This window comes from Mustela putorius, unplaced genomic scaffold (genome assembly GCF_011764305.1).
Source record: "Mustela putorius furo isolate JIRA1106 unplaced genomic scaffold, ASM1176430v1.1 tig00001012_pilon_pilon_pilon, whole genome shotgun sequence".
Classification (NCBI taxonomy): Eukaryota; Metazoa; Chordata; class Mammalia; order Carnivora; family Mustelidae; genus Mustela; species Mustela putorius.
This window is the reverse complement of record NW_025421531.1, coordinates 3426736-3448906: the sequence shown is the minus strand read 5'-3', so window position 1 is coordinate 3448906 and position 22171 is coordinate 3426736. Positions and strand designations below refer to the sequence as shown.

Genomic DNA, 22171 nt, shown 5'->3' with positions numbered 1-22171 from the left:
AGGATTTGTATTTTAAAATCAGTTCTACCACTTAAAACTCTGTGACTTTGGGCAAGCCATGTGTTTGGTCTGAGTTGTAATCTTTCACCTTTAAAATAGAGATAATGATACCCTCTTTTTATGACTTAGGGAGATCAAATAGAAAATGTATATAAAATGCTTAGCACCATACTTGACATATAATAGGCATTCAATAAATGGAAGCTAAAATTGTTGATATTAATCATAATAGCCCCAAACCAGTTATTTGCTCTTATTTCACTTTTATTTTTTTAAAGACTTATTTATTTATTTATCTATCTATCTATTTACTTATTTATTTATTTTAGAGAGACAGAGAGAGAGAGCACACAGGGGCCAGAGGGGCAGAGGGAGAGAGAATCTCAAGCTGACTCCCGGCTGAGCATGGAACCCAACGAAGGGCTCAATCTCACAATCCCAATATCAGGGGCCTGAGACTGCAACCTGAGCCACTACCTAGAGTCAGATGCTTAACCAACTGCACCACCCAGGCACCCCTGTTATTTCACTTATATTAAATGAGGAGGCTAGGAGGCTGAACTAGATAGTCTCTAAAATTCTTTATTATGAACTAGATAGTCTCCAAAATTTTTTACTCTTTATTCTGTAATTTATGGTCTCCAACCAATCAGGAGAGGTTGTGAGGAAATGCAAGGGTTAACCCCCTTGCAGAGTCCTGCCTGGTTCCCAATGCCCAGCGGGGGCCTTGTCAGGAGGAAACTGCTGATTCCTGCCTGCTTCTGAGCCAGAGTGAAAAGGAAGCCTACACCCTTCTCTGGCTCCAGTGGCTTGCAGAGAGACAAGCCCGGGCTAGTGACCAAAGAGCAGCAAAGGCACTGGGAGAGAGGTGACAGTCGGTGGGACCAGGACCTGAGAGAACAGCCCCTCCTCAGCCCCCCTGTCCCATCCCTGACAGTCATGGTCATTGGGTGCAACCTTTGCAGCAATGTGGGCAGGGAAGCTGGAATACGAGTTGCTGCTTAAAATTCCAACAATCTCAGGAGTCCCAGACCTGGGGATCCAGAAACATTTGGTGGCCTTGGGGAGGGTGAGGGATGGGTCAGTGAAGCTGTGGTCCCACAGCTTACTTTTAGCATAATCTCTGGACTAGCATATCTGAGATCAAGGGCTTGAGCTTTGTGCCCAGAAGACGGATGAGGAAGAGGACTGTCACTCACTGAATGGAAGCCGTGTGCTGAAGACCGAGCTGGGCAATTTAAGTGTTACCTTATTTGATCCTTGGTATAACCCTATGAAGCAAAGACGATCATCCTCATTGAGCAGTTGGAAAAACAAAGGCTCACAAAGACTAACTAAATTGCTTACATCTACACAACTCTAATGACAAAGCAGGAATTCGAGCTCCGCTCAGCCCATACGACTTCTGAGTCCAAGCTCTTTCTGTCCAGCCGTACTGCTGCTAAGGGAGGCCATACTTCAAGCTCTCGCCGTTTGAGCAAAAATAAAGGGGCATCAGATATTTGGAAACCCCTGACAACATAGAGAAGAGAGAAAGAAATGCCAGTCAACTCCAAGGGCTGAGCTTCTGGAAAAAAAATATCTCCCTTTCAGTTCTGGAGATTCTAGAATCAGGAAGGGTGTAGAGAAATCCACAATCACAGACAGTTTTTTTTTTTTTTTTTGCTGTCATTGCTCAGAAATGGGCTTGGTCTCTGCCTGTGCCCAGACTCTGCAGCCTTACCAGCTCCTGGAGAAAGTGAGAAGGAAACTGAAGCCCTGAAGCAAGGACTTTTGAGCTAAAGAAATCTTGACCATCACTTGGTCCAATGCTTTCGCCTAACAGAGGTTCAGAGAGGGTCTGTGACATACCCAGGTCACATGGGTGGATAGTGGTAGCAACAGGACTACAATTTAGATTTCTTAAGTCTTACCAGAATACCTGCTGCCTACGGTGTAGGGATGGGAAGGAAAAGCAGAAAATGTAAAAAGCGGTAACTGATTCCTTTGACCTGCCTTTCTTGGGAGCTAGAAATTTCCATCATTGGGTCTAGTGCTGTGCTAGTAAACATTAAATAGCTGGTTCTATGCAGGGAGAGGGGGTGGGGTGGGAATATTTGATTAGAAGTATTTGGCGATTTCTAGGGTGTAAATACTCTCACCATGGCCAAGTTCAGGCCACCAGTGTGATGCTACTGACTGCAGATGTGCACGGTCACCCCTCGTGAGCTGTCCAGCATGCCACTGCTTCACTCCCTTCTTGAGGAGCTTATGCCTTCTGCTGTGTCTCCCTTTTCTCTAGTGGTTCAAGGTCATCCTTAACCTGAATATCGGTCCCTTTGCTAAAGAATGCATACATTCACACACACACACACACACACACACACACACTCACCGTACACTCAGACACACACAAGAGCAGCTCCATCGAAATTTCCCACTGGAGTCGGGGCAGCTGCTCTCTGGAGAACAACAAGGAATCACAAGATTCCTCACGAGGCTCTATTCCCTTGATCTGAGAAGGAAGCAGAAGGGAAGTCCCCGGTTTAGCCATCACATGCCCTGGCTCATAAACCATTTTTTCCAAGGAGGTCAGCTGTCAGTGAGTGATGCCCCAGCCTGTTCTTCCCCGGTGAGGGTGAGAGGAGGAAGCTGAAGGGAGCAGCTTGCAGGTTTCTCCCTAATGCTTTCTATGTTTCCCACAGCAGTCATTTCCTTCCTCCTCTAGGATGCCTTTTCAGACCCAGGAGGAACAGCTTCTCGGGGTTCTTCCTGGCCCGGGGTCTGTAGCCTTTGCCCACAGGATTCCTGGTTAAACAGTCAGCCAGAGCGTCTCAGGGGACCCATCGTGACCCAGCCCCAGGCTAGGAGCTGTGCCGGCAAGACGAGCCCCTCGGCAGCCCCCGTCCTTAGGAAGCATGTGGTCTTCTTCTTCTTTTTTCTTGCAACTGAGTGATACCTTAGAAATAATCCATTTACGTTCCCATTTAACAAGTCCAAGAGAGTTCATTACTGTTCTAGGTTTACACAGCCACCTAGCAGGTGAACAGAGGCCAGAATTCAGGTCTTTCTACTTTGGGGTAAGTTCATTTTTCATTGGCTCAGGGTGGTCTTATTTCTAAGGTCCCCTAGCGTCTCCTGAAAGATACTCTTTATCTGGGCACACCAGCAATCCCTTCAGACAGGAAGGAGACCACCTCCGGCATTGTCTTGTATTCTTGTCGCCGTAAACATGGCTGAAGACCTCGAGTGTGCAATAGTGGAAACCGTCATACAACTTAACAAAACTGAGGAATGGATTCTTCCATTTGCTCGTCAATAATTTTCTCAGAAAAATGGTCAAACATTATGACAAATGAAGAAATGGAGGTTTAAGCAGATGAAGTAACTTTTCCAAAGTATAAGGACCTGCCCTGCATTATGATGATCCTTTTCAGTCTATCCTCAGCGTACGATCTGATGAATGTTGGGATGGCTTGCAATGCCTTACACCCAAAGGGAGACGAGGCCTGGCAACCCAAAGCACAAACAAGAAACCCTTGCCAGCTGATAGAAATCCTGTGATGTTGCCTCCAGACTGAGTCTCCCCTGTCTAAATAAAAGGATATGGTCCCCAGGGACATGGCGGACATGGAAATGACCAGACAATGAGTTGAAGCAGTTATCTTTCTAGATGACCCCGGATCTCTTAACAGAAGAGTGGATGAGTGGCTGTGGGTTAGTGCAAGGAAGCCTACAGACCCCTCTGTCTGGTTTCACGGGAGCCGGCGTAGGATATATGAGTCACTTGGTGACATGTTTTCGTTGGAGGCATGTGTTAGGTTCCTGAACCCCAACAGTGTACCTTCTGAGGCCTGGTGTCCTCGGGCTGGTGGTCGGGTGCGGGCTAGCGTAAGGAGATCGCCTTCTGCTGTCATTTACCCCAACTCTCTCCCTTCCCTCCAGCCTGTCCCCATCGATGACAACTTCTGTGGGCTGGACATCAACCAGCCGCTGGGAGGCTCAACTCCAGTGGAGGGCCTGACCCTTTATACCACCAGCCGGGACCGCATGACCTCAGTGGCCTCCTACGTTTACAATGGCTACAGCGTGGTTTTTGTGGGGACGAAGAGCGGCAAGCTGAAAAAGGTAAGAGTCCGTGAACGCAGACCCCCCAGAGCTGTTCGGCTGTTGGCAGAGATTTAATACAGGTAACTCTTCCTTTCCTTGAAGAAACTAGAATGGGGGAGTAGAAAGGGGTTAATTTTGTGGCTTGTCTTCTAGCTGCTTCCTCCAGTCATCAGGGAGTGACTGGGGAAGACCAGCATGTTTCAGTATTGTCCAAACTTCACAAAATTAGAAAGGTACCTCAGCCTGAGGGCAGCGGGGAGGAAAGAGAATCAGCCTTTATCTCCAAATCAAGTAGAACCAGCACTTTGACTCTCTGTGTCATGAATGACCCACATCACAAATCCCTTGCCACCGTTCAGAGTTGACGGCACTGGTCAGAAGTCTTTGTTGCGTCCAAAGCAGGTGGTCAGAGCAGGTGACTGGGCCCGATTGAAAGAATCCAGGCGTGTGGTGCCTGCGTGAGAAACCGCTGTCCTGCCTTTCCTCTGCCTGCAACCACAGACCCTTCCCCGCCCTTCCACTCCCCGCTCAAGACTTGAGCTGCCAGGAGGAAGTCGGTGTCTTATCTCACGGCTGCCCCGGGCCCCTCTGCCAGCTGGAGGGCATTGGCTGGCCGGGGCCAGGGGCGCGGAAGGCCTCTGGCACGGCGGGCTTGAGCCAGCAGCTTGTTCCTGCTTGTCTAGAGCTCAGGGTGCAGAGAGGAGCCCGGTCTGGTTCATTACGTGGGATTCCGGCAGCCACATTCTTTCCCGTTCCAGCTCATCCCTTTGCCCATGCTCACCGTCCTGCCTCCTTTCCCCAGTCCCGCCACCTGTGGGCCGAGGCCCGTGCAAGACCTCAGCACGCCTCACCCTTTCGTGTTAACACCCCCCGGCAGCTCTTTCCCCCCAAACCCATTTAGAGCCCCGGGAGAGAGGTCTTTCGGGAATGTGGAAGGACGGGTGGTGAGGAGCGAGCCTGAGGAAGAGTTTGCTTGTTCTGCTTGTTCTGAGTCGCTGCCAGAGGAGGTGAGACAACTGGTCTAGGTTTGTGTGGAGGAGCTCAGCCGTCCAGACAGCTTCTGGTTCTCATGATGCAAAGGCCCTTTAACCCTTTTCTGGCTCTGCTGAAGGTTACGACTTGTTCTGGTCCTGGGACCATGGACCTTGGCTTGGCCTTTAAGCCCATGGAAGAGAGTACGGATGTGGTTCCTGCCTTTGCCTTTCCAGAATTTAGGGGGAGGGGAGGGAGTTGCTTTACTCTTATTCTACCAAGATTTAAAAGCGGCCTATTCCACTGGGCCAGTGTGGAGTTTAGCATGGGTCCCTGAGTAGCGTGGGCTACTTCCCTGCGGGGTTTCTCCCTGTACTGGCAGGTAGAGAGCGCTTTGCACGGGGGCATTGGGCCAAGGAGCCTACAGGAGTTGAAGTCCAGCCTGAACTCTCTCTGTCAAGCCGTTGACCAAGGATATCATCCTCCACCCAGAGGGGCTCCCCTTACTAAGTCATCCGCCCACAGAGACCACCTTTTTCTCTAATGCACAAAGGCTTGCCAAGAGTCAGAGGTACCCACCGTGAGGCTGGCGCTCCGCACCTTCCCCTGTTCCTCCAGCGCCTTCACTCGCCATTCTGGATCATTTGTGTGACTGTCTCCTTTATTCACTCAAAAGTTCTGTTAAAGGCAGGGGTCATGCTCCATTCGTAAATATTTACTTCCTTCTGCCTAATTCTTTCACCAAGTGTTCACACATGGGTTAGGCCCCCAAACTGCTTTTGAGAAAGAGAACCGTTCTAAGAAATCTTCGAGAGCATCTTGCCCGATAAGTTCATGGCTGGGCAGGGAAACTGAGGCCCTTAAGCACAGAGACGAGGACAAGTCGCTTCTTGCCCTGACACTCAATTTGGCATCCTTTTTACCCTAAGAGGCAGCCACGGAGCATGGGATGGAGGCCGAGAACGATCTTCAGGTCCAGGCTTGCCAAGGAGTTCAGCCAGGGACTTGTGCCTCCGTTCTCGTCAGTCCTGGGTGTGCGTTAAGGAATGAACGGTTGCTGACCGGGGGGATAAGGACTGGATAAGCGCAGAGAGATCCGGCCAGATGCAAAGGAACCCTCGTGCGGACCTTCGCAGTCAGCAGTCCCCGTCCCAGCCCTGGTATCTCTTTGCATCTTGTGCATCACACCCGGGGCACTGCTTGGGGCATCTTTCCCAACCACACACCCAAGTTAGCCAAACACTCTCGGCCTTGCTGGAATCCTGGTGGACAAGTCGCTGTGGAGGCAAGTCAGCGGGTTCAAGGGCAAGGCTAGGGGCGTGGCTGCCCACGGCTTGTTCCAACCTGCAAGGTGGCCGCTCCTTCTCAGTCTTCACTTGGCCTTTCTTTGACTGTTTCTATGAGCTCATATTATCTCTCCTTCTCCTGTGCAGCCGCCCTTCCTTTCCACCCACACTCCTTCGAGGCACCTGATACTTGCACCCCGGCTCCCACTGGCCTCCCGTTTACTCACCCGCCTGCCCCCACCCTCTTCAGCCCATGAGGAATTTGTGGAATGTCCCCAGGAAACTCTACCATGGCCCAGGCCCCATAGCTCTTTCAACACAGGAAGGAAAATAAAGAAAAAAAAAAAACAGCTAAGCGTTTGGAGAGGGGAGGGAAGCAGGGTGAGTCAGAACTGGTCACTTCTTCCCTGCCTGACCAAGCGTCTGTCGGACTGTCCAGCCCTCAGCCACTACAGCCATCGGAACAGGATGTTCATGTGGAGAAGTGTAGAGGACGCAGAGACCATGCATGCCCATGAGGGGCTCTTGCATGCTGTGACGCATACTTGCTTATACACTGTTCTCTGCTAGACCCTGGAGGAACATCACAGACGAGGCCTTCTGAACCCCAAGCCTGTGGAAGGAACGGGCAGAATAAGGATGAGACCTCAAAGCCAAGAGGGGGTCATATCTGCATCAGCTAAGGGTCAGTGCACTACAGGTAGTCAAAAGACAGGCCATGGCCCACCACAGGGATAGAACAATGGCAGAGAAACTAACCACTATGGTGCAGTTGATCTTGAAAGCTTTATTGAGGAGGAAGAGTACCAGGATTTGGGACTGAGAAACTAATGAATGGGCTGATGGGTGAGAGAGAGAAGGGCATTCCAGACCTTGGGTGCCACACTGAGAAGGTACAGAGCATGTACCCGGAAGGTCCAGAGTACGCAGGGAAGGGGGGGTTGTAGGATTGGTGAGGGGAAGGTCCGGGTGGTGCACCGCAAGGGTCCAGCCCTGAGAGGACCAAGTGAAAAGGATTTTGGGATTTTTGTTGACCACAAGGTCAAGAGGAGCCAACTGGGTGTTGCGGATTTCCCCAAATTAATTAGTCCTCTCTGCTCTAATAGGAGGATCATTTCCAGGTCATGAGACATGGTAGAGTTATGCTATGTGAAGAATTTTTTTTTAAGATTTTATTTATTCACTCGACAGACAGAGCTTACAAGGAGGCAGAGAGTCAGGCAGAGAGAGAGAGAGGTGGAAGGAGGCTCACCGGTGAGCAGAGAGCTTGATGCAGGGCTCGATTCCAGGACCCTGAGATCATGACCTGAGCCGAAGGCAGAGGCTCAACCCACTGAGCCACTCAGGTGCCCTGTGAAAAATATTTTTAAAAGGATAGTAACTCAAAGAAAGAGGAGTAGAGGAGGAAACAAAACAGCTTTCTGCAGATAATACAATTTAGAGTATTTATTTTATATCAGGTGTTATTCTAAGAGCTTTACATCTACTACCTCATTTAATCTTGATATAATTCTGTGAGGTAGGTGCTGTTATCACTTCCATTTTATGGATGAAGAAATAGAGTCCCAGACATTCATCTGAGGCCACAGAGCTAGTAAATGGCAGAGTGAGAATTTGAATCTTCATCGTCTGGTTTCAACGTTCACATGCTTAGTCTCCAAGCTGTGGAAGATGAACTAGACTTTCGTAGTATGGCTGCAGAGGGCAGAAGAGAACCTGTAAGCAGGAGTTACAGTAAAACACATACCATAAGGAGGAAGTTTCTGGTGGCCAGACTGTCCCAACATGGGAAGAATTGACTCCAGAAGGAATGGAGCTCCCAGTCATGGAAATATCCAAGTCACCAACCAGGGGTGCTGTGGCGGGGCTCCTGCACCAGCCACGTGATCCTTATGCTGCCACGGTTCCTCTGACAGGCGTCAAGGGAGGGCAGGTTGTGGCAGGGACAGGGAAGCCGAGGCACTCTCGGTGTGGGCTTTGAAGTCACGGACTGGGTTCAGCTTGCTCTCGGAGTGCAGCAGAAAGCCGTCAGGGTCAAGGAAGAGGTGTAGGGTACAGACAGGACAGGGCATGGGCAAGATGGTGAGGGCAGGCAGGCCTTGCGGGGGCGGGTAGGGCGGGGATATAAAGGAGGGGAAAACGGGTTTATTCTGGGGCTGGGCACCATGGTGTCGTGGCTGAGGGCAGGCTGAGCAGCCAGAGAAGAGAGGCAGGGAGCTCGTGCCGAAGCAGATGGAGGAGGACCAGTGGCATCGGGAACTGCAGACTCACTGACTAAGATGTCCCAGCTTGAAGGGAGGAGCCCAGGAGCACAGTTGTGGGGAGAAGGAGGGAAGGAGGGGGGCTAAGAAGACAGAAGCTGACAGGACACGGGAGGGAGGACTCTCTCCAGGTTTGGGGAGGAGTCCCTCTGGTTCCTTCTCTCCCTTGATGACTGCTGAAGCTTCTGTCTCTGTCCCAGCTTTGTGTCTCTGCAGGCCTCCCCTCCCCTCCCCGGGCCTTACCCAGCAGGAGTTGGTGGCTTTCTGTTCTGTCTCCCCACTGGAAACAGACTGGTAACGCATCCTTCAGACTGCCCCTCCAGGCATGGGGAGGAGCACCTTCCTCAGGCCCCTCCCAGCAGGCAGTCTCGCCCTGATGGCATCCAACATGGGAGCAGCTACTAACTCATGTGTCCCCTTGAGGTTCCCAGATGCTGAAGGACAGGGACCCTCTCTTTCATATTTATGTCCCCCTTCCCCACGGCCAGACCCCACATCACTCACGCATTAGGTGCTCATTAAATTTCTCTCCAGTGAACGGGGTGCCGCCTTCCTATGCCCGGCACCTAGGTGCACTGACCGTGAGAGTACGAGACGCCGAGAGTGACTGCTGTTGACGTGGCTGGTTGCAAGGGAAGGAAGTTATGCTGTGGTAGATATGTCAGGGGGAGGGGGCGGCAGTGGGAGGAGGCATCAAGAAAATGGGGGAGCCTGGTGGGTAACAGGAAAAGAGTTTATGAACAACATTTGGAAGAGGGTGGGCGGTCCTCTTAGACACAGTGCCCGGGGTGGAAGAAGGGGACAGTGTTTACTCTGTTGCCTGGAGATCCCCAGAATAGCATGGCCGGCCATCTGCCTCCTTTGGATCAGACTCAGGCCCGCTGACGGCGGGGAGCAGGTGCAGAGGCCCAGGTAGCCACTGCCCTGGCCCCACCCTGCCAGCCCTCCCCTCCGGTGACAGGACTCTTGGGCAGTTTCAGAAATCTGCAGAGACTTAGCACTTTTCAAGTTCTGGGGAGAGCCCTGGCCTCTTTTGGCACCACCTCCTTTCCCATTAGCTAACCAGCATGGCCTCGGAAATGCCTGTGAAATTCTTGAGGAAAATTCTGTCTTTCCCTAAGGGACATACCGACCAACCCAAGGTCCCTGCCGTCCGCAGCCCACAGGAAGCCCTGACTTCCCAAGCCCATTCTTTTTCTGATTTCACAAAGGGTTTACTAAGCAAAGCCAGGAAAACTGGAGCTTCTTGCAGTGGCTGGCAGCTTGGGCGCTGGACAAAGATCCATCGAGAGCACCGAAGTCATCATTCTCCTGAGCCCCAGGGCTATTATCAGCTTTGTGGTACTACTGATTATTTACAAGACACTTTCCTATGGGTCTTTCCGTCTTCTGAGAATACTTCAAGTAAATACGGTGACTGCCCCTTGCATCTCCGCCCCATTTTACAGATGTGGAAAACAGAGCCACAGAGATCCAAAGTGTCCTCCCTAAGGTGACACGGCCCCTCTGCTGGAAATAATGACATTGGCCTTTATATTTCCTCCCCAAACACACGGAAGTTCCTAACCTGTTACTTGACTTCCTCCTGGGGTGGAGCTGTCTTGGCGGACAAGAGGCCAAAACCGATGAAAAGCTGAGAAACATGCTTTTCTGTCTGTGCCAACGCCACCAAACAATAGCCACTCATTCCTCTGAGTGGAAATGATTCACTCATTTCTCAGTGTGAACCCTGGTTTGAGTCAACAACCGGGGCTGTGGGTCCAAGTCTAGGCGAGCTCGTGGCTCTCCTGGCACTTGTGACGGCTGACCCGAAGCCCTGACCCCCTCGGGCATCTCAGCAGGGCGGGGGGTTGGGGTCCGGGGCAGCAGACGCCCTCTCCCACTTCCCTGGAGCCTGCAGAGAAGAGTCAGGTGGTGGCCCCGAGCTCACCACTACATCCCGGGTAATGAGTTTGGCTCTCTGCCCAGCCTCCTGCGCCAAACGCGTTGTTTGTTTTGTTGTTTTATAGGCCTCTTGGGTCCCAAGCACTGGTCTCCTGGAAGCTGGGAACCGCAGCACTCTGTTGGCACCCGGAAGGAGGCATATTTTTACAGAATCCCCCCAGACCCCCCTCCCCTGGCCACCACATCCCTCTGTTTGACCATGACAGGTGTAGAGAGGCAGGGTATGGGTTTCCATCCAGAGCCCCAGCTGCCCCCACCCCGGCGAGGAGACCCTGATCTCCCAGAGCCACTCTGAAAGGGGAGATGTTAAAGGTTCGCTTATTTTTTGCGCCTTTTGTGATGCTCCACAGAGGCTCCCATTCTGGACAGTCCCTGTAGGAGGCACAGGCCATGTGCCCGACAGGCCTCTCTGCCGTCCAGGAGGGAGCCCCTGGGGCTCGAGGCTTTATCTCAGGACAGGTGAAACTCAGGGAACTGGGTTTCAGGGACGGGGTGGAGGAGGGGTGAGGATTCAAGCTCACAGAATCCAGGTGACCCACATAAGGCCAGGCAGCATTTGTCAGGGACCAAGGTGCTGATATTTACAGAGCTCTCATCTTTGGGAAAATACAGAGCACATCTTTTCAGGCCATGGAGGCATGCTTGCCCGTGGATAGAGGACATGCACACGTATGTTGGGTGTGGAGGGGACCTCCAAAGGCCACTGGTTCCGTTCCTCTGCCTTCAGGTAGAAACTGATTTGCATAAGCATGTGTAGGTGGCTTACGGGATTGTCCTGACGCTCGGCCGCTTTCTTTGTCTGTAACACGTGAGCAGTGACAGTACTCGCCTCGCAAGCTTCTGCTGAGAATTCAGTCCAGTGATTCGTTGTTGAGCCAAGAATGACTGAGTACCTACTGTGTGCCATTGTCTGGGTATCTGTCAAAATGCCTGCCCTCGGGAAGATTTTATCTCCCTGTCCAAAGACAGACTGAAAAGAAAAGAGTAAGTCAGCACAACATATAGTATGTTTGGAAGAGAGTAGGGGCTGGTAGAAAAAACAGAGCATGGTGAAATAATTCCTGTACAGTATGGTGTGGGATCTGAGCGTATTTGCTCTTTAAATATCACTACTATTGCGACTTTAACACATGAGCCTCGATTTTCTTCTTCTGTGGAGTGGGGTAGCAATAAACACTTTTGCATAGTTGTTGGAAGGACCAAATGAAATTGTGTACGGAAAGTACTTCCTATTAAGTGCTTGTCACAAAAGTGCTTTGCGTTATTATTACTAACTGCTTTGAGGCTTTCCCCAAATCCCACTTCTTGTCTGGTTCTCTGGGGGAGTGGAGCTGTCAGATCAGCCTCCTTTTTTAGTGACATGTTTGCAAGGTCAGAGGGAGGAAGAGAATCCTGCCCCCTTCCCCTCCCCAGCCCTGAGTCATGGGAAAAAATACTTCGAAGACTAGACCAGCTGAGCCGAACTAATCTAATCCTGCTGGACATTGGCATCCAGCTGCATTAGTCACCAGTGAGAGCTTTCTGAGAGTTGCACAAACAATATGAACGGACCCCTCCCCAGGGCGGGGCTGGGGGAAGTGGCCAGCTGCTCTTGCCGCTTAGCAGAATGAACTACAACAGAGCCCTTCTCTGTCCTGTGCATGCTCCCAAGCCAACCGCCATGTCCTAGGGCTGTCCATTCTGCCTCGGATTAACTATGGAGGTTGGGGGCGGGGCGGGGGCGCTCAGTTTCCTCCGCTGGCCCCCTGATGCCTGCATGGCAGACACAGCAGATATAAAGAACCTGATACAGAGCCCAAGGCGTGGTAGGTGCTCAATAAATGAGGGCCGTTGCTGCTGTTGCTACGAATGTGACTCTCACGCGTCTTATTGCTGCTACCACTTCTGTGCTGTTATCAGGCTCTTTTTCCGGGGCCCAGATCCCCCAGGTTTCTATTAGCTCATTATTCCCATGCCATTTTCTGATGACTAGGAAGGGCTGGGATATTTCTCTGCTCTGTTGCAGAGGTTGATACAGAAATTCAGAGAGGTTAAGGACTGGCTCTGGGTCACAGGGACGATCGAGGGAAGATGTGGGAACTGGAACCAGAGCTACAAGTATTTCAGGTGGAGATGGGCCCAGAAGATGCTTAGGTCCCTTCTGTGGTTCAAGAGGATGAAGCCAGAAGCTTGCAGCTGCTTGAACTTCTGTTTCCTTCCTATCATGTGTCCTTCCATCATGTGGCTCAGAGAAGCAGGAAATCCATGGCGACGCGTGGTGGTGAAGGTCAACCTGAGTTTCTGTCCTTTGGAGCCCTTCCTAGGATTCTGTCCCTCTCCGGCCACAGGAGAAAGGTCTTTAGGCTCCAGGGTGGGGTAGATGTTCAGGAGCCAGAGCCTCTGTGGATGCCCCAATCAGCCACCACTCCTATACCGTGTTCTGGGTTTTTAAATCAAACGCTACTGCCACCAGCCAGGTGTCCCCACCTAACCTGGAAGGAGCAATGGCACCCACAGGCTTTAGTAACTAATCAGGGATTCTCACCTTTATAGTTCAAGGTAGGTGAGAGCATGGCCCGGAGGGCCCGGGGAGAAGGTGGATTCCCTCATACAAGGTTAGAAGCTCACCCTGATTTTATACCTAGAAAGGGTCTCAGAAAACTGGTCCAGACAAAGATTTGGGGCCAGTGAGATTATTTATTGTTATATTTTCTACTAAGACAGCTGATGCCTACATCCGTTCAAAATCACCCAGGTTCTTAGCATTAGAGACAAGACTCGAATTCAGGTGCTTCAAGTCCAGTGTTTGGTCCCTTCTCTCTCTGGCATATGGAGGAATGTTCTCTCTGCACAAAACACCAGATACACCTCCACCTCTCCCTGACATACAAGCATTCCCTAAGCAGAACCTGTGGGATCATTCTCCCCGGGACAAGGGTCTGGCTGAGCTTCCTGTCGCGGGCCTGACCACATAGCCTTGCTTTGGGGTGACCAGCATCCCCAAGCCCTCTCTGCATGCTTGAGGATCTTAGCAGGTCCTGGCCAGCAAGGAGGCCTGCTTGGCCACAGAATGCTTGCGTTGGGGCTAAGGTGTTCTGACCTATCAGAGGGACACTGAATTGGGAATCTCAGGTCTCACATGTTTGTCCTGTCTAGGCATGCCATTTAGTGGGAGGGGGGGGATTGTATTATCAGTCAAGCACTAACTATGTGCTAAGTACTGAGCTAAGTGTTTTTCAGTGAAGTGTCTTAATACCTTTGTAAGTTAAGGATCCATACTCTGTTTTCCGTGTGAATAAACTGAGGTTCAGCAAGGTGAAATAACTTGGCAGGGACAGGGCTTCTCAGTGGAGAGCTGGAACCTGAGTCCAGACCTGTGCTCTGGTCCGCCCTGGCTTTGAGCACTCAGTTGGCCTTCTCTTCGATCCCATGGGTCCCTCTGTAACCTACCACCTGCCCTTCAGAGAGAGGCAAGGAGGGGCACGAGAGAAGCACGGAAGGGCTAACGCTTTGCACTCCTTCCGGCAAAAGTGCCCTGGGAACCCGGGACATGGCAGCTGTCACCTCGGCACACGCTGCCTTGTGTCACCCCCTCGGGCCTCGTCCTCCCCCTCCCCACCCATCTCAGCCCAGGCCACAATGGATGGGGTGGCAGCCCTTTGTGCCACACACAGTCCCCAGCTGACTCCCCTTTCTCCAGGCATCATTGTTTGCCTTGAGCTTTCTGAAGGGAAGACAAAGGAGTGTTGCTGACAAGGCCAAGAGCTGCTGTGTAAAGCGTGGGGGCCTCGGCCCATCACCCGTGCATCCCTCCGAGGCCCCGGGCTCTTCTTCAAAGATGCTGTCTGGGATCTTTTGTGTGCCAGTCATACCCATTCAGAGCTGGCAGGGCAAAGGTTCCAGGGGGGTGGTTGGAGGACACTGAAAAATGGAGTCATTTTGATCTGGCGAAATTGGAAGAGACATTAATGCAATAGTTAACCGCAAACCTCCGCTAGGGGGATGGGCCCGAATGCTTGTTCTCTGTTTATGGGGCTTATGCAGTTCCATCAATATTGATGCCTGATGCCTTTGATTCTGACACTAATCATTGCTATGAATTAAATTTGCAGCCATATAATTAGGATTGCTATTAATAGGGCCCTGAGCTAAGCACTACGATGCCGCGTGTCTTTTTCTTGATAGAGAATGGCATCCTTGGAACTCTGCTAATGGGGCGCACCTGGGATTTGCCAAGAATGATGTGAAAATTATACATTCTATATTTGTGTTGGGCCTTTACTGAAATGCCAGCAAGCCAAGGTGAGGCCGGAGGAAAGGTTCCCTCCTGCCCACTGCTGTGGACAGCGACGAGGTGTGTCTCCAGCTCTGTAAAGTCGGTAGAAATGGCTATTTCAGAGCCTATTGTGGTTGCTCATGGTCAAGCCTCCAGCAGGAAGGTGGGAGCTCATGGTCAAGCTCATAATCAGGAAGGTCTTCCCTAAATCTAATCTACTAAGAGTCAGCTTAGGCTGAGAGACTGAATCTTCTGTTTCAGACTTTAAGGTGGCCATGAGTCAACTAAGGGAAAAAGAATGTTTCTTTAAGCTCTAAGCTTGGTTCAAAGATCTAAGCCAAGCCCCTGCTGGGGCTATTGAGAGGCCCAATTGGACAGATGATTAGGCAAGACCCCTACTCACAACTTATCTCAAGGCCCCTCTCCCTGAGAGCTCCCTGGACCACAGAGCACCAGCTAACCTCATACCTAAAAGAACCTGCTGCTACCCGTGATGGGAAAGAATGACAAGATTCTTCTCTGGGTAAATTTGTAGCATATTTATTTACTGGGGAGCCCTGCCTGTGATTATGATCAGGCCCCCAGTTCAAGAGTGCCCCATTGCCCCATTCACCCTCAATCTGAGTAATTCATCACACACCCAAGGCTTCTCAAGCCTTCTGCTAAGATAGAACATGTGGGAACGCCCCCACCCCCTGCCTTATCACTTAGAATAACAATATGTGCCCCTCAACAGAAGGGATGCATTAGTCCCTGCTCTTTTGACCTTCAAACTGAGTTTAATTTTCCTCCAAATCATCATTTATTGATTTTTTTTCCCTTTCATATTTTTAAGTCGTCATGAGAAGACAGTGGTTTGAGCTCACGTCCTCTCCCTACTATTTATAAAGCATATAACCCTGGCTAAGTTACTTAACCTCCTGGAAACTTGGAGTTGAAGGTGATGATAGTAATGTCTGCTTCATAAAGATGATAATAAGGCTCAGGACGTATCTAAATTGCTTATCACAGGTCTTCTGCACCTAAGAACAGCTCCCACTCCCCACTTCTCTGTCTCCTGTCACGTAGACCCAGGTTCAGAAGACAAAGGGGTGGCTCTCGGTGCCCATGGCCTCAGAAGAACACCACGTTCTCTGCCACCCGTGCTCAGGGACAGCACATGGAAAATGAATTCCTCCAGAACAGATGGGGTACCGGAACATGAGTTCCAGAGGCCCTCGGCCCTCTCAACTCACCCTGAAACACAAGGGCTTCTTTTTGCCCCATAGCTTCTGCTCTTTCTCCTGCTTACCAGCGGTCCAGGCTTTTGGGTGGATCAAATCTATCCTCAAGGTCAGGACCCACAGACCCCGCACCCCTCCCAGGCACTGAGTACTTCCAGGCCGTGGAGGAGGGGGCAAGACTACATTAGCCTCACCCAGAAGAGGCTCTTCTGACACAGGATTTGTGTACATTTCTGCCTTCTGCCTCACACATACACCGTACATTTGGCCATTCTACGCAAGGGCATACTTAAAGGCACGTGTGTGGGTAGACAGCAATTGGCCAATGGCCGCCATTGACCATAGATGGAGGTACTTTTCCACATAAAACTCTAGAAAACAGTGTGTGTGGTTGAATCCCCAAGTATCTGACTTTTTCATTAATTAACCAACAAGGGTCCTACTCTTCATACCTGAAGCTGCGAGGACATGGAGATTCTTGTTGGGTTATGGTCAGGGTCACTGCTGTTTTTGTTCTCACTAAGTAGAAAACATTAATCAGATAATATTAGTCCTTTAATATTGGAAATTAACCTGATGTTGGGCAAGCGCATAGTTACTCATAAATTCATTCAAGCACACATTCAACATAATTACTCTCCCCCTATTTGGTTCTCTTGTCACCCGTAAGATCTTGGAATGATACAAACAAAACCCAAGACTGACTCACCCTGTGATGCAATGCCGTGTACCCACAGATCCTCCTGCCCCTCCGGTCTTTCCAGGAGTCTCTCTGCTCTGGAAGCCATAAAACACTGAGGGGCTTCAGTCTCAGACAGACTGGTGGTATTCCCAGAGGAATGGCCACAGTCAGAGAAACAGAGGAAAAAATATGCCCAACTTCCCCCTACCATCAAATCAAAGAAATAAAAAATCTGTCTCCTTGGTGCCTCCCCAATATTTATGTCTGAGCTCAGCAGACACCCCTGGGCTGGAGCCAGTCTGTGTATTAGCATTAGTCCATTACGCTTTTTATGATGCATGTTACCCACCCTCCACTCCCCCCCGCACAACATTTTATGACTGTCCTTTTCATTTCTGGAAAGAGCTTCACAGAATGGCAGATGCCTGCATTTCCCCACTCTTTGGGGAGCTATTTGTAGGCAGCCTGTCCCAGGCCATAAACAACGGGAGATAAACCACAGCCACTGGCAGTAAATGCGTCCAAGGCCAAGGAGGTGCAAAAAGGGGGAGGGGGTAAGCTTGGTGCTATCTGTGCAAGGCCAGTGGTCTTGGTTAGGTGCCACCCACAGCAGGACAGTCGAGGGGCTGGTGTGGAAATGGATGCCTTCCAGATTTCCAAGAAAGCTCAAGGGCTGCCCTGCCACTCTCCTTCATGGCTGTCTTCCTCCACTGAGGCCACTCGTCCCTTAACTGCGATCAGAACCAGTAAACTTTCCAGTGAGAAGAGTTTGCTTCCCCTTGGCGTCTATTCTTCTCCTGCCTAGTCATGTTGCTATGTAGATTACTATGTACGACTCATCTCCCATTGATGCTTCTGGATCTGGGAGCATCTCCCTGTGAGCTTCTCTGCCTTCTCCCAGCCTCTCTCCCTATGACACTCTTCCTCCTCCTCTTCCAGTACTCTCCCTCTTTCTCGTGCCTGAGACCGGCTCTTACCAATCAGTTACCACTGCTTCTGGCTCATTAAAACTTCAGCCGGGACTCCGGTGGCCGTGGCAGTGATATTTATTTCCGCTTCCGAGCTGCACCCACAAGCAAGTCACTTGTGACGCCGTAGGAGACAGCACCTGGAGCCAGCTTTGCTCCCTAAAAGGCACCCCTGGGAGAAGAAAACCAAATTCAGAATGAATAATTGGTCTAGTAGAGATTTCAGATGCTTCCTACATGCACGAACAGCACCGAAAGCAAAGAACAGAGCAAAGATAAGAGGGAGTGGGATGTGGAAAAGCAAAGCCCTGAATTCTTAGTGCATCGATAGTCTTCTTTCTCCTCAGCCCCATCTTGGGGGCAGGACGTAGACAGAAGGTGGAGGTGACGTTCTTTTTCTCCTCCTTATTTGGTTTTGGACTCCACATCAAATGGAAACATGTAGATGAAAGTGATGTGCATTTAAAATGTATGTACACATCAGACTGCTGGAGATAGTAGCTATTATACTGCGTGTAGGTTTTTTTTGCAGTAAGCTGCTAAATTATTTATTGGACACTGGGCTTTAATCTCATAAACCTGCCTGCGGGCCCCAGGCACCAGCAGCCTGAGCACTGCATAAAACACAGACGTCAGACGGGCGGTACAGAGCACTCTGGTGACTCTGGGTAGGGATTGTTCATTTTCACTGGGTTTTCCACCCTCCCCTTCCTCCCTCCGACCGATCAGCTCATTAACAGCAAGCACACCCAATGAAGAACCTTCTTGTTTTCCCATCACTGAGAACTTGGAAGTTGATTTGTACCTCGTAGTACCCTGAACACAAAGGACCAGGGAGGCTGCTCCCTGAGTCTGCCCTTCGCTGACGGTGGGAGCCACAGATGAGAGAGCAGATGCCTCCAGAGTCACCGGATGTTGCTAGGATTGTCCTGAGCTATGAGCTCCCCCACACCCCCCAGGACTCATCGATGGATGACCGGGCAGTTCATTATATATCCGGGGCCTGAATTTGTCGCTTTTAAGGAAGAGTGATCTCCATTATCCTCTCTGGTCCCCAGTCCATACCTCTTGGTATGAATCTCCCCCTCGTCTCTGCATGCCAAGATAAGGAGAACACCCTTAAACCTGTTCAGTGGTTTGAGGAACACAAACAGCTTTCATGTATGTTTTACCCATGCCGAGCTCATGTTGTCATCCTAACAAGCCCATGGCCTGTTCATCGTAGGGATGAGGAAACTGGCCCAGAAGAGTCAAGTCATTTGCCCAGCATCACCCAGCAGTGACACTTACAGTGGAACCTTGATGTCCACCCATTGTCCTAATCATCACCTAAATAAGTGAGCTCACTAGCATGCATGTAGTGTGGAAACTGAGGCAGAGATCATTTCTGACAGCCAGACCCCTTAGGGCTGTGTGGGAGCAGTGTTAATACCCTTGCTGTAGAAAGCGGTGCTCAAACCTGGGGCCTCTGCTCTTTCAAGCAAATGAAGCAAAGCCGGGTCTGTCTGGTTTCACCATTCATGGTACCGTAGCCGCCCACCCCATCTTAGGACACTCCTCTGCAAGGCACAGAGGCAGGGAGACCCGATAGGAAATATGGCAGAAGTTGAATGTACGGCATTTAAAACCTGTGTTCTAGGGTTCAGAGGGACCATGATCTACCCAAACAAAAAAACAAAGAACAAAAAACTGTAAACACTTGCATGTCTATAATTTTTATGTAGACAGCCCATCGCTTTCATAAGATTCTCAAAGCTGTCTGTGATCCTAAAACGTGAAGCCTCCTTGTCTGATGGCTTTTAAACGATGTGCCGTTGAGCCCTAGAGTGACCACTCCAATCCCCCAGTTCCACCCTCTTTTAATCCAAAAAACAGGTTCAAATGACAGATGATGAAATGGTGGGCTTGTCTGCCCATCTACATGGTGTGCACACCATTCTCGCCCCCAACCCCCCCACCTGTGTGTATGTGCATGCACACACACACACACCTGGTGTCAGTAGCAGCAGAACAAGGCAAGGCTGCAAGAACCTTGATCAGGGCAAAGGGTGAGCCAGAGGGAGAGCAGATGAGGCTTGCAGGTTGGGGAAGACGACACCAGTGAGAGACAGAGCAGAGGTCCCAGGCTTGGCTGCAAAGCCCAATCAGTAAGGGCTGGGAGAGGAGGCTGAATAGGTGGCTCCCAGGGGGTGTGCCCAGGACCAGGCCAAGTCAGAAGGTAGGAGTCCTATCCACTGGCTGGGCCCTAACCTAGCCATGAGACTGAGGGTGGGGCGTCCATGCTGGTAGGGGAGGAACTGTTTCCTGGAGCCTTGGCGTGTCTCTCTGTTCCTTCTCACGTTCTCACTGTTCTCTCAGGCTAGGGACCTCTCCCTTCCCCTTGCCCAGCTAGCACCTTCTCATCTTCAAGAGGCTGTGGCCTCACTGCCTCCAGGAAGCCTCCCCTTTGCTCACTCTGTGCCCCCCACCCCGGTCACATGGCTGTCAGCAGAAGAGCACGATGGTTAAGAAGAGTTCAGGTCCAAGAGCCACGGTGTCCTGGGTTCCACTCCTGATCCTGCCCTTTCACGTATGGTGATACAGTAAGAGTCCTTCCCTTCTCTGTGCCTGCTTCCCCGTCTGCAGGCTGGAGATGGTCATGGTTTTTGCCTCGAAGGCTTGTTGCAAGGGACACGTAACTGAGGGTCCACGTGTGAAGCACGCAGATCCATGTCCATGAGAGACTAAGTGCTCAGGACATGTTCCCTGTTATTATTCCATGTGTCGTCATGGCCCTTTCCCTTGTCCCTGCCCTTCAGCAATTTTAAGACGGGCCGCGTTTGTCATCCCTGTATCCAGAGTGCCAAGTACTGTAGCCAATGTTCAGTATCTGTTGAGAAAGGAAGAAAGGAGAGTGGAGAGAGGAGAGGAAGGAAGAAATCCTAGGACCCGAATCATCGCTCTGTTCCAGTGCAAAGGCATCTTCTAGTCAGAGGGGCTCGCAGGTGTGTGCTATGCCTCCAGGCACAGTAGGACTTGGGGGTTCCTGTCGATGTCTATGACCAGCCGTGGCTAACGAAGAGGTCCTTTGGGAAGTGCAGATGATTCCAGCAGTCACATCTCATACCCAGAAATTCGAGTCATCACTGCTGTCAGCAAATCCTGTTGGGACTGGCCCTTCCCAGAGGGGACACTGCCTTTAGCCTCACTCAGCTCGCAGCCTCACTCCCTCCAGTGCTCCACCAGTGCACACCCAGGTCCGCACCCAAAGACAGCTGGCAGCAGAGATACCAAGGGGTTGGGGGGGTTGGTGCTGGGTTCCCTCCCAGACCCCTCTGTGAGTCCATCAGACTTCCAGAGTATAGCACTTAGTAGATGGCACGCCTCCTGCCAAGAGTTTGAAGATGCAGAACAACACCCTTTACTAGGTAGTGGGCTCATTCATACATTCGATCACCCATTCAGAAAAATGACCGTTTCTATCTGTGCCCACTATGTGCCTTCAAATGTATCACCTTGTGGTAATGCCACCGTTAATTACATGCAGCCGCCATTTTCTCAACTGGGGCGATTCCATGGATGTTTGGCAACTGCCCAGAAGACATTTTGGGTCCTTATAGGTGCTCGGGGTATCTAGTGGGTAGAGGCTGGGGACGCTGCTAGCCATCTCACGTGGGCACGGAACAGCCCACGCAACAGAATGGGAGCCTGTCCAAAATGTCAGCAGGACGGAGGCTGGGAAGCTCTGGTCAGGGCTCCAAACATTTATTATCGATGATGTGCCCATCACGGTGCTAAGCGCTTCGCCTCCTTCACGCCCTCTGGGCGCCCTATAACACAGGAATGGTGACGTGGATCTTTCCAGATGAGAAAACCAAGACTCGGGGAGGTTAAATTATTTCCCCATTCATTCATGGAGTCTGTCTTTAACGGACAGCTCAGCGGGGTGGGAGGTTTGGAGACCAAACCCAGGGGGCCTGGCCCCGAAGTCTAGACTCATTCAAAACTATGCCAGCTCTCTGCGCAAGGTCGGGAAGGAGAAAACAGGAAATCGGTGAGCAAGCGAGAAGCCTAAGTTTGGGGAGGAGAGTGTAGTTGATAAATGCCATTGGGTATGGAAAAAGATATTACTTTCCCTTTCCCGCCTCCTGCTTTCCCTCTCCCCCACGTAACCTCACAGAGGCGCACAGAAGCAATTGAACAAAATCCTTGAGGGCCGCCGTTCGCCTTCAGGTTTATTTTAGTGTGGGTGGTGATGGGAGCCTGAGATTGTACCCTCCTTCCCCTCCCCACAAAATGTTTCTCATCTCACACACTCAGCCAACCCTCTGGCTGGGAGGAGGGTGGAAGTATTTCTCCTACTCCCGAAGTGTCTTGATAAAGATCTCTTCCCCTCCAGCCTCCAGCTTCTCCTCGTGCTGATTTAGTGCGACCGTAGGAGGTGTGGTATTTTATTGGTAGCTCCTGACTGGTGAGCTGTTTGGACAGGGGCCGTGTGTGTAATGGGAAGAA

General features: G+C 51.0%; 1 protein-coding gene and 1 long non-coding RNA gene across 4 annotated transcripts in view; one reads left to right on the top strand and one right to left on the bottom strand.

Annotated features, from left to right (window-relative positions):
- Positions 1 to 22171, top strand: part of PLXNA2 (plexin A2) — a 212265-nt gene that overhangs the window by 27901 nt on the left and 162193 nt on the right. The window contains exon 3 of the mRNA XM_004775277.2: positions 3925 to 4107. Within this exon, the coding sequence (XP_004775334.1) occupies positions 3925 to 4107 (183 nt within the window). The remainder of the gene's footprint in view (positions 1 to 3924; positions 4108 to 22171) is intronic.
- LOC123393819 lies at positions 7663 to 10500 on the bottom strand. Of its 3 annotated transcripts, XR_006608633.1 has the most exons (5): positions 9113 to 10500; positions 8852 to 8981; positions 8196 to 8635; positions 7838 to 8063; positions 7663 to 7698 (listed from the first exon to the last, which is right to left on the bottom strand). It is a non-coding gene; the product is annotated as an uncharacterized LOC123393819 (long non-coding RNA). The 3 variants fall into 3 exon arrangements; XR_006608631.1 differs by lacking the exon at positions 7663 to 7698 and having other exon boundaries at positions 7713 to 8063; XR_006608632.1 differs by lacking the exon at positions 7663 to 7698 and having other exon boundaries at positions 7719 to 8063; positions 8196 to 8351.